We start from the raw sequence: 17500 nt of genomic DNA on the forward strand, positions 1-17500 counted from the left end.
CTTTACTTCCTTGGTTCCAATTGTATATTTTCCTGATATTCTGTTTTTGCTTTTTCCAAACTCCATTATGCTACACTTCTTAGTATTAAAGTCCACTTCCCATTTCTGACTCCAGTTCCATACCCTATTTAGGTCTTCTTGCAGTGCTTCACAGTCCTCATCAGTTTCTACTTTCCTTAACAGTTTGGCGTCATCAGCAAAGAAGCTCATGTAGCAGTTCACGTCCTCGTCCATGTCATTCATATAGATAGCAAACATTATTGGTGCCAGTACAGATCCTTGCGGTACTCCACTGATCACCTCTTTCCAATCTGAATATTTTTCTCTGAGCACTACTCTCATCTTTCTACCAGTCAGAAAGTCCTCCATCCATTTTAGTAGGTTTCCTTGTATTCCTCCTATGTGTTCCAGGTTTTTTAGTAATTTTCTGTGTGGTACTTTGTCAAAGGCTTTTTGCAAGTCTAGGAATGCACAATCAGCCCATCCATTTCTTTCTTGCACTATGTCTATTAGTCTTGAGTAAAAGCATATTAAGTTTGTGGTGCATGATCTTCCTTGTCTGAACCCGAATTGTCTTGGGTTTAATATGTTGTTGTCTTCCAGATGTTTTACCCATCTATTCTTGATTATTTTCTCACAAATTTTGGCTATAGTGCTTGTTAGTGATACTGGCCTATAGTTGGTGGGTTCTTCCTTGTTTCCTCCTTTATATATTGGTACAATGTTAGCGTTTTTCCAGTCCTTGGGTATCTTTCCTTCTTTGAGTGAGCTGTTTATTAAGATGTGTATTTTGTCTGTTAGTTCTTCTTTGCACTCCTTTAGAATCCAATTTGCAATACCATCCGGGCCATGTGATTTTCTGACGTCCAGTCTTGATAGATGTTCTGATATTTGGAATCGAAATTGGACTCGGCTCGTCTGAACCTGAACTCGAATAATGTGAATTCGGACTCGATCCTGGCCTCGGCCTTGGGAGTTGTAGACTCGAGTACAATCTTGATAAATACATTTCTTTTAGTGATGTTGTAAACTCACTCATGTGGGGAGATTGCTTGTTATTATCTATGTCCCAATTTTGTATTTTCTCTCTGGTGAAGACAGATTTAAAGTGATTGTTCATGACTTCGGCCATCTCTAAATCTTCTGTGTATTCTATATTTCCTTGGCATAGTTTCACCATTTCCTGTTTGGTTTTAAGTTTACCATTCACATATCGATAGAATAGTTTGGGTTGATCTTTGCATTTGTCTATAATATCCTTTTCATGGTTCCTTTTTTCCTCTCTTCTCACATTAACATACTCATTTCTACAGTTTATATAAATTTGCCATTTGCTTTGTTTTTTGTCTTTTCTCCACTTTTTCCAAGCTTTGTCCCTTCTGTCTTTTGCCTCACTGCATCTTTTGTTGAACCAACATTTAATGTACTCACTCTCTCGCTTTTGTCTTGGTACATGCCTGTTTACCCCTTCATTGTAATTATCCATCAATATATTCCATTTCTCTTCCACTGTTGTCTCTTCCCTATAAAAATTTTCCCAGTTTGCATTCCGGAAGAATGTCTTTAGTTTTGCAAAATCTGCTTTGTTGTACATCAATCTTCCTTTCCTATGCTTTTCGTTCCTCTCCATGTCTATTTCTTCCTTTAGTACAGTTTCGATGAGTACATGGTCACTCTTTCCAATTGGTGTCTCGTACTGGACTTTATCCACTATTTCAGGTTCTGTTGTAAATATTAGATCTAGTTTCGATGGCTCTTCATTGTTTCTGTGCCGTGTGTTTTCACGGACCCATTGGGTCATTGTGTACTCCATGGTCATGTCTAGCAGTACATTGCCCCACGAGTCATCTCCTCCTTGCACTGTCATGCTGTCCCAACAAATTTCTTTGCAATTAAAGTCCCCCATAATGACCAGATTACCCTTACACATTAGTATCTCATTTAGTGATTTTCTTGTATCTTCTAGCATTTTTGTATGTTCGTTTTCTTTCCAAGCATTCGTTTTTGGAGGCACATAGGTCACCACAAACTTTCTGCTTTTCATATTCTCGCCTTCGACTTTTATCATGATCAGTTCAAAATTACCTTTGCCCTCTGCAATTTTTGTCACCTTTAGGTCTTTCTTGGCCAAGAACATGATTCCCCCTCCCTGTTTCTTGTCCCTGTTTTTATCCAATAATTGTATAGACCTTCTCCAATAACTGTGTGTGTGTGTGTGTGTGTGTGTGTGTGTGTGTGTGTGTGTGTGTGTGTGTGCAACACAGAATGGGTCCCAATGATTAGAGATACATTTTAACAACCACAATGCACATAATTCTAAGCCATCAACATCGGGGGACCTAATGGAGGCCGACTTGCAGAAATTGAAATGCGGCACTGCCAAGGACTCGAACCCAGCAATCACTTGTCATGTGATTGCTGGGTTCGAGTCCTTGGCAGTACCGCATTTCAATTTCTGCATGTCGGCCTCCATTAGGTCTCACGATGTTGATGGCTTAGAATTAAAGTGCATTGTGGTTGTTAAAAAAATTATATATACATATATATATATATATATATATATATATATATACATATATATACATATATATATACTGTATATATATATATATATATATATATATATATATATATACATAATATATATACCACGTGAAAACCAGTTAGAGCAAAAACGAGTGGATACAAGGAATCTATATGTTTCGATTGCAAACCGGAATCCTCTTCAGTACATACAAAGTGTAGAGAAGTGAGTGATACTTAAGTAGCACCCTTGACAAGAATGGGGAAACACTGGGAGAGGTCCCTACCCTCGGCTCACTCAGTATGTGGAGTCAGTATGCAAATGTCTTTTGACCAAACTAGTGATGAAAAGTCCTAAAATTATGTCCGGGGACAATTGTTCCTTCGAAATAGTCATATTGGGTTGATGTTCAGTAATGGTTGATTCAACCATTTTTCTCCTAAACTCACGTCTAGACTTATATATGAGCTCAGCTTTGTCCCAATCTGAACAATGGTTAAATTGTTCAACATGTTGGAACACCGATGAGCTTTCTTGTCCATACTTGATGGGCCGTTTGTGTTGAATTACCCTAGTATCCAAATCCCTCCCCGTCTGTCCAATATAACTACATCACAGCCTTTACTTGGTATCGAATAAACACCTTGACTATGTTCTTCTTTCAACCTTTGGTGGATATTTACCACTTTTTTTTTATTAATGGTGTTAATTTATATTCTTTAGCCCCCAATATTAATTTTAAAGTTGAATGGGAAGAAAAGGTTAAGCTACCCTTTTTAGATGTTCTAATTGTTCGTGACGGGGATAAGCTTGCCTTTACCATCTATAGAAAAGACCCATTCTGGTAGTTATCTCCATTTCTTTAGCAGTCACCCAGACAAAGTAAAAAGTAGCGTCGCCTCAGGTTTATTTCTTCGAGCTCTAAGGATTTGTAGCCCCCAATTTCTTGATGGAGAATTAAATCTGATTAAATCTCAATTTAGCAAGTTAGCTTATCCGTTTTGGTTCTTGGTCAAAGCCCTCAGCCGAGCGAGGTCCAAAATGTTTTCAACATCGCCCCCATTTATTTTAAATTTTCATTGGATAAGAGCTCCTTAGTCGTTCCCTTTTCGGAATCACTTAATCCTTCAACCAAGTTTTTTCCCAAGTACAAATTAAATTTAATATATATATATATATATATATATATATATATATTTATATATATATATATACATATGTATATATATATGTATATATATATATATATGTGTATATATATATATATATATATATATATATATATATATATATATATATATATATATATATATCGTCGTCGTTGGCAGCACTCGTGTCCGAGTAAACGCAGCTCACTGACATTTCCTTCTATGTGAGATGAGTCCTATCTGGGCTCGGAAGAGGCGGCCGTAGCCACCACAGGGAATGGTCGGGTGGTTCTGGGGATTCTCTGCTCTTGCCTTCCTTATATTTCTTTTTATTTCTATTTGCTGCCTTCTGTTGTTCTCAAAGGTCTCTTTTTTTTCGAGGATGGTTCTTATCCAGCTCTCTCTATTAGCGGCTTCTGTTTCCCAATTGGTAGGGTCGATGTCATCCGCCTTCAGGGTGTGTTTGAGCTGGTCTTTAAACCGGCGTTTTGGTGCACCTGGGAGATATGTATGTATGTATATATATATATATATATATATATATATATATATATATATATATATATATATATATATATAACGATCTTTTGACAAGACTAAAGGATTTAGATTTCACGGGGAAAAGTCAGCAAGCTATGATGTTAAGGCTTTGTTTACAAATGTTTCCACTGACGGTGCGTTAAAGGCAGTAAAGAGAGTAATAAAAGATATGAATGATGCTGACCTACCCGTAAGAAAACAAGATTATATAGAATTGATAGATTTATGTGTAAATTTCGGTGCGTTTAAATTTAATGGTGACGAGTATGAACAACACAGAGGTCTCGCTATGAGTAGTCCTTTAAGTGCAGTGATGGCCTCTCTATATATGGAGTTACTGGAAAAAGGAAACTTTATCAGAATTAATGGGGATCACACTGGTTTAGATATGTAGACGACGTCCTCGCTATCATCCCCGAAAACACCAGTGTAAGTGATAAAGTGAGAATGCTTAACGCGGTCAACAGCGATATTCAGTTCACCGTAGAAGAGGAACAAAATGGACAATTGCCCTTCCTCGATACATTAATACGACGAGTAGGAAAAACTGTGACTTTCTCAGTATACAGAAAGGAAACAAACAAAGAGGATTTGGTACATTACTTCTCCGCACATGATGATAGGACAAAGAGTAGTATAGTAATAGGCTTTTTTCTCAGGGCACTACGAATCTGTAGCAAAGAATACCTAGAAGACGAATTTGGTTATATTATGAAAGCCTCTGACAAATTTGGATACCCAGAGGGAATGTTGAGGAGAACAAAATGAAAAGCAATCAATAAATATTTATAATCGTGGAAAGAAAGGGAGAAACGATAAAGATACTACCAATTTTGTATCAGTACCTGGCTCAGAAACTTCACCAATAATAGACAAATATTTAACAAAAACAGGTATAAACAGCTAAAATAACAAATAAGAGGATAGGTGATTTGGTAAAGACTTCCGAAAAGAGAACCAATTCCGAAAACAGTGTCGTATACAAAATCCCGTGCAATAGTTGCTCAATGGCATATTATGGCGAGTCATCAAAGGGATTAGATAAAAGAATTTATGAACATAAAAACGACATAAAAGCACATAGGACATCTAATTCTTTAATAGTTCATGCGGAAAAATTCGATCATTTACCAAACTGGAGAGGAGCTGAAGTGCTACATAAAGGTTTTGATAAATTCACTAGAAGAATTGTAGAATCAGCATATATTTCAACTAAGAATTCATCGAACCATCGAGGAGGGTCTATCAATTTAGCTAAACAAACTAGTATTTTGATTCTAGAACACGCCAGAAAAACGACCTTTCCCAAGTATCCGACAAGATAATTAAGTTTAGTACATAAACTTCAATTACAGTTTTCCGTACACTCTTTGAAGAAGTTCTACGCGAACGAAACGTTAGAGTGTTTAGGGTTCCTAGCCTTCCCCTGTGTTTATGTTCTCCATCATCCAAATCATATATATATCTAGATATATATATATATATATACATATATATATATATATATATATATATATATATATATGTATGTATGTATGTATGGATTAACTAGATCTGTATCTAGGACTCGAATCATTGAGTGTTGTTATCGTCATTTCCCTACCTGAGTCGTAGAATCCAGGACAACAAACCATTGTAGAGAATGCAGCGATGGACCCTAACAAGGAGGTTGGTTTTGAACACTGAACGCCGTCCGTACCCTGTGAAAGCTCACCGTTTTATTGTGGCTTTCGCCAGGCGATTTAATTCGTCTCCTTGACGCCTCCTGAAGGGAGGGAAGAGGGTCAGGCGCTCTTTTCAGTAATCCCTTCCATACCGGGTGGCAATTTTCTTTATAAGAATTTAGTGGGTATTGGATATCTTTTTAGTATATATATACATATATATATATATATATCAAGGGCTTTTTCCCCCTTACAAGAGAGTTAGCCAAAGTCGAAAGGTATAATTGTACTCCCACCCATTTCAATAAAAAATATTATTTCAAAACTCTCTCATTTTCTAAAATAAGTAAATTGTGGCGTTTTGTCGAAAGTGGTGGAGTCCTGTAGATCCGGTGGAGTCCGGCAGATCCGATGGAGTCCTATAATTTCGGTAGAGACATGTAGATCCGGTGGAGTCCTGTAGGTCTGATGGAATTCTGTAGATCCGGTAGAGTCTGGTAGATCTGGCGAAGTCCGATAGATTCGGTGGAATCCTGTCACTCTGGTTGAATTTTGTAGATTCAGTGGAATCCAGTAGATGTTGTGTGGTCATGTACAGTATATCCGGTGGAGTCCTGTAGAACTGGTGGATTCATGCTGAAGGCGCTTGCGGCCTGGGGCCGCTAAAGGCCGAAGGCCAAACCCCCTGCAAAGCAAAGACAGGTGCACCCGGTGGCTCGTAAAACAAAAATGCAAGAAAGAAAAATGAAAGTGCCATTTACACTTGATCGTAGTGCTGCAATTTAGACTTTTCAGAAAAGAGTGATCTGGAAGACCATAATGATTATCATATAATCTTTTCGTTAAATATGTATATATGTATTTATGTATTTTTTTCTACATACCAAAAGGCCTCTTCCCCGTTAGAAGGGAAGCAACCAGCCTGGGCATGCACCCAACACCCACTGGTTTTCCTTTTTATCTTAGCTTCCTTTGGGTGAAGGGCCATCCCTGACCCCCTGGGTCAGAGGCAATGTAGCTAGACACAGCAGCTGCACAGCAGCAAGCTGGTTTACCCCCACCGTTTCATTTCATGACAACCTTTCCCCCCTCGTCAACTCATAAGTAATTAAGAAAAGACCAGGAGGATTCACTTCGGGGCGCGTCAGTTTATCATCTATTAACAACTGTTCTCCATTTTCCACTCACCTCTTGCCTTCTATCTTCCCTGCTCAGCAAGACTCAATCCACCCACCTTATTCTTTGTATACCCTTCAAGTTCACTTCATCCACCTTTGCTATCATGACTCTTTTTGCTAATCTTTCTTCACTTATTCTTTCAGTATGCCCAAACGGTACCAATATCCTTTGATCAACCCTGTCCGCCAGCTCCTTTTTAACCCCCAATCTACGTACCTCCTCACTTCTCATTCCATCCATCCTCTTATCCATCACCATACTTCTCAAACAATTAATCCCAAACACATTTAAATTTTTCCTTTCTGCCCCATTAAATTTCACGTTTCTGTCCCATTAAATTTCACGTTTCTGTCCCAATGTGCTATAGGCACCATGGGACTTCGTATAGTCTTCTCTTTGCGTCCATCCCTAAATATTTATTTCTTGTGACACTTTCCATTCCTCCAACACATATGCTTGCTTCTCTCACTTAACAGTTTACCTCGACCCCAACTTCTCCATTCCCTGCTAACTGTAATCCAAAATACTTAAGATTATCCACTTCCTGTAGTCTCTCAAGACTTACTGCCACCCTCACCCCTCGTACATCTCACCTTACATTTATGCATATTCACTTTCTCCTGCCACATACCCTCCCAAACTCCGTTACTAACTGCCAAAAGACCAGTGGTTTTGACTTTGTTGAAGGTACTGAACCCCGCAAGTTTCATCCGTGCATTTACCGAAACCTTAATAATTGGAAAAATAAGATATTTATTCAAATCAGATATATATTTCATTAGTGCACAAAATGAACCATGCATCAGGTGCACACAAAATCACTGTGTTCAAAGAACAAAACCAACAAAACATGTATTTCACGCAAAAAAAAAAATCATAATACAATGTTGTTCTTGTTTTCAAATCAATGTGACTTTTGTCGTTGCCTTTCAGATACAAGTTCAGAAATGCGCAGTTTCACCTTGGCACATGCCACTCTCATATAATTTTCTAAGCAAAGTCTATTCCTTTTCTTCATGTGTGTGTGTATTTACCTAGTTGTATTTACATAGTTGTATTATACGGGAAGGGGAGCTATGCTCTTGGTGACCCGTGTTTTGTATCTCGCAAGATCAAGTTTGTTCTTAGATTCTTGTATTGTGTTTGCACACACTATTTTTTCAGCCAATTTGTTCCATACATCAATCACTCTGTGTGGGAAGCTGTTCTTTTTCAGGTCTCTTCTGTGTTTATCCTTTTTGAGTTTCATTGCATGTCTTCTTGTTTTTCCTCTGTCCCACTTTGATAAGTCCTCTCTATCAAGGCGGTCTTTTCCTTTCATAATTCTGTAGATGGTTAGTAGGTCCCCTCGTTCTCTTCTTTGTGTGTGTGTGTGTGTGTGTGTGTGTGTGTGTGTGTGTGTGTGTGTGTGTGTGTATTCACCTTGGTCTTTGGATCACGTGTTGGACTCGTGATCGACAGCTATTTCCCTCCCGGAAGAGAGCTCAGAGCTCGTAGGTCCGATCTATGGGTAATGCTATGACCTTGCACACACACACACACCCAACTCCCCGCCCACGAGAGTCAGAGTAACGACCCGAGGCACAGCGATACCGAAATAATTTCGGCCCTGGGCAGGATTCGAACTGGGTACTGGGAGCACTTCTACTTCCCAGTTCAGCGCTCTACCAACTGTGCCACTGTGTGTGTGTGTGTGTGTGTGTGTGTGTGTGTGTGTGTGTGTGTGTGTGTGTGTGTGTGTGTGTGTGAGAGAGAGAGAGAGAGAGACCGCCAAAACCTTGAGATTAACTCACCAAACCACTGAGTTTCAATCGAACCCAGGTCAAGAACCGCTGCTTTAGACCTTCCTTTGCCCCAGCCACAAGCGCAGTGCCATGAGGAACCGACAACTGGATCACCTCACTTACCTCCACTTTCACATTCCATCTCCAATTCCCACTCATCAACCTCGCCTTTACCTCCCTTATCACCCCATCCATGCACACGATGAACAACTAGTTTTTAAAATTAGCTCAAGTTTTATGTTGAAACCTGGCCAAAAGGAGATAGAAGCGGATACTCAACTTTATACCATATGTAAATAGTAAGTCAACGTGTCGAAAATATTACAGAATACACTAATTCTCTGAGTGTATTTTTTATGACGAGAAGCCCTGTAAAGCCTAACGATTATGCTTAGAATTGTGTTTCATGGTATATTCATGCTTTCATTAGCCTGTAAATTACTAGTCTAATGATTATGCTTGAATTCTTTGTATCTCATGGTATGTTGAGACCCATGTTAGTGACCATTACTTAATTCCTGTCTTTAAGAATGGGGTATTGGTTGCTATACGTCAGCTATACGTCTGGGGTATTGGCTGCTTGTTATTGTGGCAAAGTAGCATGCAGTTGATACATTAGGGTCTATATGGGGCGCCCCTACGGACCAGAGCCACACATTATTTTGTCTATGATAGAGGAAAACTCTTCATAGAGAAATGATGACACTTTTATACTACGACTGTCCCTCCGTTATGCTGTCCCCCAACCCCTTGCTGCTGTCCTGTATCATTTCTCTGAGTATTAATTTTCTGCTGTGGGGGAATTCCCTGTGGTGGGGGAAAAGAATACTGCTACCAAGTATTTCCACTTGGATCGTAAGAGGCGAAAAGAAAGGGACGGGGAGTGGGACTAGGCATCCTTCTCCTTGTAGCCCCAAAGGGGACATTCCTAAACGAAAAAGTAAAGGCATAAGAGGGTCTGGGAATTTTCCGACCAGCACCCTAAGGTTTGGGTCTTTTAATGTGCGTGGATGTGGTACAGATGAGAGTAAGAGGGAAGAGATAGGTAGTATGTTTGTGAGAAGAAAGATGGATGTGTTGGCTTTGAGTGAAACTAAGTTGAAAGGGAAGGGTGGGTGTAAGTTTGGGAGTGTAAGTCGGAGGTTATCAGGAGTGAAGAGAGGGTGAGGGAGGGAAGGGGTGGCTATTCTAGTAAGTGAAGAGATAGGTAAACGTGTAGTAGAGTGGAAGGAGGTTTCCTCAAGGATAATGTGGATGAAGGTGAAACTGGGAAAGGAGATGTGGGTCTTTGTAAGTGCATATGGGCCTGGCAGTGAGAAGAGTGTAGAAGAAAGGGAGTCCTTTTGGATATATTTAAATGAGTGCATAGAGGATTTAGGGAGAAATGTAAATGTAATAGTACTGGGAGACCTTAATGCTAGGGTAGGAAATGGTCCAATTGATGGAGTGGTTGGGAAATGTGGAGTTCCAGGAAAGAATCTTAGTGGAGATTTGATGGTGGAAATGTGTCTAGAAAGAGAGTTGATGATAACAAATACAGTGTTTCGGAAGAAAGTCAAGCATAAGTACACATGGGAGAGGGTGGTGGATGGAAGGGTGGTAGATAGAGCGTTGATGGATTATGTAGTGGTAAATAGGATTATGATAGGAAGAGTTAAGGATGTACATGTGCTAAGGGGAGAGGGTGGGGGTATATCAGATCATTTTTTGGTGGAAGGTAAGTTGAGAGTGGAGGATAGATGGAGAAAGAGGAAACGGACAAAAGGTAGGGAGGTGCTTAGAGTGAACTATTTAGATTAAAAGGAGGAGTACAAGAAGCTGAAGGAGGAGTGGGAGGGAGTGAAGGATAGAGTAGAGCTAGGTGTGGAGGAGGAATGGGGATGGTTGGAGGAGGGAGTCACAAAGTGTGCAAGGATGGTGTGTGGAACAAGAAGGACAGGAGGAAATAGAAGGAAGGGTAGTGAATGGTGGGATGAGGAAACAAAGAAGGTTGTAGAAGAGAAGAAGCGAGCTTTCACAGATTGGTTACAAAATAGGACGAGGGAGTCATATGAGAGGTACAAAGAAAAGAAAAGAGAAGTAAAGCAAAAGGTAAAGGAGGCAAAGAGGAGGGCAGATGTGAAGTGGGGTAAGAATATGACACAAAATTTTGAAAGTAAGAAAAAGATTTTTTGGAAAGAAATTAAGAGAGGAAGAGGAGGCGAATCAAGTAGAGAAGAAAATGTAAAAGGTACAGATGGAGAGATGATAATGGAAGAGAAGGCAGTAAGGGGAAGATGGGCAGAATATTTTAGGGAGTTGCTTAATGTGAAGGAGGATAGGGAGGGAAAGATAGTTGCAGTGGGAAATGCTAAGAAAATGAGAGTGAGGAGTGAGGAAAATGGAGGAGAAATAAGGAAGGATGAAGTGAAGGCAGCAGTTAAGATGATGAAAGCAGGTAAGGCACCTGGTCTGGATGGATGCCATGCAGAATGTCTAAAAAAAAAAGGAGGTACAGTGATGGTGGACTGGCTGGTGAGGTTATTTAATGTTTGCTGGAGAGAGGGTAGATTGCCGGAGGACTGGAGGAGTGCCTGTATAGTTCCACTTTACAAGGGGAAAGGGGACAAGTGTGAATGTAGTAGTTTCAGAGGGATTAGCTTGTTAAGTGTAGTTGGGAAGACTTATGGGAGGATCTTGATTGAGAGGATTAGGAGAGGAAAAGAGGGAGTAATTGGTGAGGAACAGTGTGGATTTAGGACGGGTAGAGGTTGTATAGATCAGATCTTTGTGGTAAGACAAATATGTGAGAAAGCTATAGGAAAGGGGAAGGATGTTTTTGGGGCTTTTATGGATTTGGAAAAGGCTTACGACAGGGTAGACAGAAAGGCACTGTGGGAGGTTATGCAGATATATGGGATAGAAGGAAAGCTTCTAGGAGCTGTCAAGAGTTTTTATGAGAGTAGTAGAGCTTGTGTCAGGATTAGAAATAGAGAGAGTGAATGGTTCGAGCTAAAGGTGGGACTTCGTCAAGGATGCGTTATGTCGCCCTGGCTGTTCAACTTGTACATGGATGGGGTAGTGCGAGAGGTAAATGCAAGGGTAGTGGGTCAGGGATTGGAGATGGTTAAAGAAAATGGAGAAAAGTGGGAGGTGAGCCAGCTGCTGTTTGCGGACGACACTGCGCTTGTGGCAGGATCGGAGGAGGGACTGAGGAAGTTGGTGACAGAATTTGGGAGAGTATGTGATAGAAGAAAGCTAAAGATAAATGTGGGTTAAAGTAAGGTGATGAGATGTACAAGGGGTGAAAGTGGCAGTAGACTGGAAGTGAGCATTAAGGGAGAGCGACTGGAGGAAGTGGATAGTTTTAGATACTCGTGTGCAAATGTGGCAGGAAAAGGTGGAGTGAAGGTGAAGGTAGAATGTAGATTGAGAGAAGCGAGTAAATGCCTTGGTGGATTGAAGAGTGTAATGAGGAATAGACATTTGGGAATGGATGCTAAGAGGAGACTGTATGATGGAGTGATTGTGCCAACAGCACTGTATGGGGCAGAAACATGGAACATAAGAGAGGAAGAAAGAGGGAGTTTGAATGTATTTGAGATGAGGTGTCTGAGAAGTATGATGGGGGTTACTAGGCTAGATAGAGTGAGAAATGAGGAGGTGAGGAGAAGAACGGGGGTGGAAAGGGAGCTGGGAGATAGGGTTGATGAGAGAGTATTAGGATGGTTTGGACACATGGAAAGAATGAGTGAAGAAAGACTAGTAAAAGAGGTATGGAAGGCAGATGTGGAGGGAGTGAACATAAGGGGACGTCCTAGGATGAGGTGGATGGATGGGGTGAAGGGGGCTTTGGGGAAGAGAGGAATGTCTGTTGAGGAAGGACGGGAGAGGACAGAAGACAGGGGTGAATGGAGAATGGTTGTATATGGATGATGTTGTGATGCATGAGGTGGAATGGGCGGGTGGATGGGGGGTGAAGTAGTATATGTGAGCAAAATTTGATGCAGCCCGAAGGGATTTCTCCCCGTCTTCTCCTTTTATGCTTGGGGGGACGGAGAGGGGGGTCGCCTATTTAATGAAGCGGCCTTGCTGTGGATGTGCTGTGTCTTGCGACACTGCTTCTGACCTAGGGCAGTGGACAAGATGCAGGGATGACCCGTCATCCAGGAGGTGCTAAGATGAGAGGGAGGGTGGAGGGGTGTGGAGTGTATTCAGGGATGGAATGGGTGGGAATGATTTTATGCCTTTTCCTTTTTGGCTACCTCCCTAGTAAGGGGGAAAAAGCCTTGGTATATGTATATGTATGTATGTAAGAATGGTTTCGATTCTGCTATTGATAAGTGACAGCTGATCTGACTATTGTTCTATATTTCACTGTTGTTCATCATGGGACCAAAGAACCTCATGCTTCCTTTTCTGAATTAGATCCTCTGTCGATTGAAACTTCTTAGTTCGATCGTAACTTCACCGAAATGTTTGCCCACTCAGTGTTGACTCCTTTCCTCACCGTGCTCTCTCCCTCATTGTTCTGTCAGTGGCTCTGGTTTAGGGTTCACTCCCCTAACGAAAATATCCTTATGAGAGTCAGTTACCACTTGGCGTTCATTATTGTGATATAAGAGATTTGGTTGTTTATTACAAAAACCATCATATCTGTCCTAATCCATAATAAAATTTACTTATTTTCTTTTATGTTCAGGGAACTGGAAGCAACCTCATTGGAGCCGGAGTCATCGGCAGGGACTCTGTTACCATAACTAATGAAGTCGGAGGAACCAAGGAGGTTCCTGTCAGAGGATCTACCGATTCACGTAACCAGTTAGCACAGCGACCGAAGCCGTAATGGATATGATAAAGAAACAGATCAAGAATGCTAGTTGGTCCACGTTAGGAATAGATGCAATGTTGTGGTAGATTGTAAGGTAGAGCCAGAAGCGAAGTTTGGGTAGTGTACCTAAGTCACATGGCAAAAGGAACTGATAATGCCGATAAAGTTGGAGCTGGAGTTGTCAGAGGAAGCGGGGAGACGGTCAGAAATGGAGTTGGAAAGAAAGTCAGAGAAGAAAATGGAGAGATTACCGGAGGAGACTGGGTCCACGAAGGATTCGGAGACAGAGTCGGAAAGAGACTCGGATAAGATGGAACAGCAGAGAGAGAATGGAAGAGAAAATCTGGAGCCGTTACCAAGGATACGAAAAGGATTGGAGTCGACGTCGGAGCTGTCCAAGAAACGAGAAGCAAATTTGTCAGGAAAGAGAAAGACCCCTGAGCTATCTCTCAAGAGAGAACTGGAATATGAGTCCGATCAAGAAGAACGACCGGTGACGGAAAAGATACCGGTTGAACCGGAGTCGGCACAGGAACATGAGTCGTTACCGGAATCATGCCCTGAGTCGGTGTTGATGAGGAAGTTGTACCTGATGGAGAAAGCTTTGTCGGAAAGAGAGGCGGCACTTAGTCTTGAGCCCGTGAAAGAGAAGCTGACCGAACTCAAGTCACCGGAAGAGTTAAACCCTGATCGCAGACGGAGCCGGGATCGTCTTTCGAAGAGGAATCGCAGCCGGAGCAAGAGCCGGAGCCGTCGGAACACGAAAAGAAGCAAGAACCGGGACCAAAACCAGAGCAAGACTCGCGGCCGGAACCGGAGTCCAAAGAACGCTGACAGCCGGAGCCGAAGTAGGAGCAGGAACTCGAGCCGCAATCAGAAAAAGAATCGCAGACGGAGCATGAGCCGGAGCCCTAGCATGAAGAAGACTGACAGTCCTAGAAGAAGCAGAAGCCGGAGTCGTAGTCGGAAAAGGGCTCGCAAGCAAAGCCAGAAGAGAAATAAAAGACTAAGTAGGAGTAAGAGCCGGAGCCCGAAAACGACTGTCAGCTTTGGTAAGAAAAAGAATCGCAGCCGGAGTCATAAGAGGAAAAAGACTCATAGGTGGAGAGAGAGTGGAGATCAGAGCATAAGTAGGAGTAAGAGCCGGAGCAGGAGTCCGGAAAAGACTCGCAGTCGGAGCCAGAGTAAGAGCCAAAGCCGAAGCCTTAGTCCGATAAAGACTCGAAGTCAAAGTGGAAGTAGGAGTCCCAGAAGGAACAAGAACTGGAGTCTTACTCCGGAAAAGGCTCGTAGCCGTAGCCTAAGTAGAAGCAAGAGCAGGAGCCTTAGTGAGGGAAAGACTCGTAGCCACAGCCACAGTCCGAAAGAGACTTGTAGCCGAAGCCCGAGTCCCAAAAAGACTCAAAGCAGGAGCCAGAGCCTTAAAAAGTCTTGTGGCCGGAGCACAAGTAGGAGCAAGAGCCGGAGCCTCAGTCAGGAAAAGACTCGCAGCCGAAGTCGGAAAAAAATTGACAACCGAGGCCAAAATCCGGAAAAGACTCGTATTAGGAGCAAGGGTCCGAAAAAGGCTCTCATTCGAAGCTCAAGTAGAAGCAGGAGCCGGAGCTTAAGCCAGGAAAAGACTTTCAGCCGAAACCAGAGTCCTAAAAAGATTCATAGCAGAAGTCAGACTCCGGAAATGGCTCACAGCCGGAGCCTAAGTAGGAGCAAGAGTCGGAGCCTTAGTGAAGAAAAGACTCTCAGATGGAGACAGAGCCTGAGAGAGATTCGCAGCCGAGGCCAGAGTCCGAAAGAAACTCACAGCCGAAGCCAGAGTCCGAAAAAGGTTCACAGCAGGAGCCAGACTCCGGAAAACTCTCTCGGGCGGAACAGAAATAGGAGCAGAAACCGGAGTCTTAGTCAGGAAAAGACCTACAGTTGGAACCAAAGTTCAGAAAAGACTGAGAGCCACAATCCGAAAGAGACCCATAACAGGAGCCAGAGTCCGGAAAAGACCTTCACTCGAAACACAAATAGGAGCAAAAGCCGGAGTCTTAGTCAGGAGAGTGCTCGTAGCCGGAGCCAGAGTCTGAGAAAGACTGACACCCGAAGCCAGAGTCCGAAAGAGACTGGCAGTAGAAGGCACAGTCCAGAAAAGTCTCCCAGTCGGAGTACAAATAGGAGCAGGAACCGGAGTAGGAGTCAGGAAAAGACTATCAGCCCGATCCGAAGCCCAGAAAGGAAAAAAATTCGAAGCCAGAGTCCAAAAGAGACCCACAGCAGAAGCCAGACTCCGAAAAAGTCCTTCAGTCGGAGACCAAGTAGGAGCAAGAGCCGGAGTCTTAGTCAGGACAAGATTCGTAGCCTAAGCCAGAGTCCGAAAGAGACTTGCAGCTGGAGCCAGAGCCTTGAAGAGAGTCGCAGCCAAAGCCAGAGTCCTATAAAGGCTCAAAGCCGAAGTTTAAGTAAAAGCAAGAGCCGGAGTCTTAGTCTGGAAAATACTTGCAGCCGGATCCTAAGTCCAAAAAAGACTGACAGCCGAAGCCAGAGTCAGGAAAAGTCTTTCAGCCGAAGTATAAGTAGGAGTAGGAGCAGGAATCAGCAAAAGAGCTGTAGCCCAATCCGAAGCCCGAAAAAGACGAAAAACCGAAGCCGGAGTCCGAAAGAGATTCACGGCAGGAACCAGAGTCCTGAAAGAACTTTAATCCGGAACCTTAGCCAAGAAAAGCCAAGCGACCGAAGCCAGAGTCTGAGAAGGTTCGACAGCCGGAACCAAAGTCCAAAAGAGACTCGCGACCAGGGCCAGGGTCTTAAAGAGAGTCACAGCCGAAACCAGAGTCTTATGAAAGCTCAAGGCCGAAGCCTATCTAAGAGCAAGAGCCGCAGTCTTAGTCAGGAAAAGACTCGCAGCCGAAGCCAGAGCCTGAAAAAGTCTCGCAGCAGGATTCAAAGACCGAAGACGACTCGCAGCCGGAGTCCAAGTAGCCGAAGCCGGAGTAGAAACCGGATCAAGAGACGCAGCCGGACGAAAAGCCAGCCAAGGACACGCAGCCGTAGACGAAGCCGTAGTCATCGAAGAAGCCGGAGTCGCCGACGTAGCCGCAGCCGTCAACGAAGCCCCAGACGTCGGTGGCGGAGCCCTAGCCGTCGACGGAGGCGGAGTCGCCGACAAAGTCTTAGCAGAACTCGAAAGACCCGAAGTTGCCGGCGAAAGTCTTACCGCCGGCGGAGCCGCAGTCCACGGCGGAATCGCACCCCCCGGAGGAGCCGTAGCTTCCTGATGAACAGCAGGTCCCGGCGGAACCGCAGCCCACGGCGGAGTCGCAGCCGCCGGAGGAATCGTAGCCCTCGGCGGAGCCGCAGCCGCCAGCGGAGTCGTAGCCCCCGACGGAGTCGCAGCCCCCGGCGGAGCCGTAGCCCCCGGCAGAGCCGCAGCCCCCGGCGGAGCCGTAGTCCCCGGCGGAGTCACAGCCCCCGACGGAGCCGTAGCCCCCGGCGGAGCCGTAGCCCCCAGCGGAGCCATAGCCCCTGTCGGAGCCGAAGCCCCCGGCGGAGCCACAATACCCGACGGAGCAGCAGCCCCCGGCGGAGCTACATCGCCCGGAGGAACCGTAGCCTCCGGCGGAGCCGCAGTCGCCGACAGACTCGCAGCCCTCGGCGGAGTCGCAGCCCTCTACAGAACCGCAACCTCCGGAAGATTCGTAGCCCCTCGAACCGTAGTCCCCGGCGCAGCCGCAGTACCCAGGAGACCCCCAGCCCCCGACGGAGCCGCAGCACCCGGGAGACCCATAGCCCCCGGCGGAGTCGCAGTACCCGGCAGACCCCAAGTGCCCGGGGAAGCCGCAGTACCCGGCAAACCCCGAGTCCCCGGC

General features: G+C 43.9%; 1 protein-coding gene across 4 annotated transcripts in view; it reads left to right on the plus strand.

Annotated features, from left to right (window-relative positions):
• LOC143039928 (uncharacterized) overlaps positions 1-17500 on the plus strand; it is an 82631-nt gene that overhangs the window by 64132 nt on the left and 999 nt on the right. For all 4 annotated transcript variants that reach the window (XM_076210325.1, XM_076210323.1, XM_076210324.1 and 1 more), the window contains one exon: positions 13521-17500. This exon is cut by the window's right edge and continues 999 nt beyond it. In XM_076210325.1, coding sequence (XP_076066440.1) covers positions 13804-17500 — 3697 coding nt within the window. In that variant the 5' untranslated portion in view covers positions 13521-13803. The remainder of the gene's footprint in view (positions 1-13520) is intronic.

The sequence above is a fragment of the Oratosquilla oratoria genome, chromosome 27 (genome assembly GCF_046742065.1).
Source record: "Oratosquilla oratoria isolate Oo_2021 chromosome 27, ASM4674206v1, whole genome shotgun sequence".
Lineage (NCBI taxonomy): Eukaryota > Metazoa > Arthropoda > Malacostraca > Stomatopoda > Squillidae > Oratosquilla > Oratosquilla oratoria.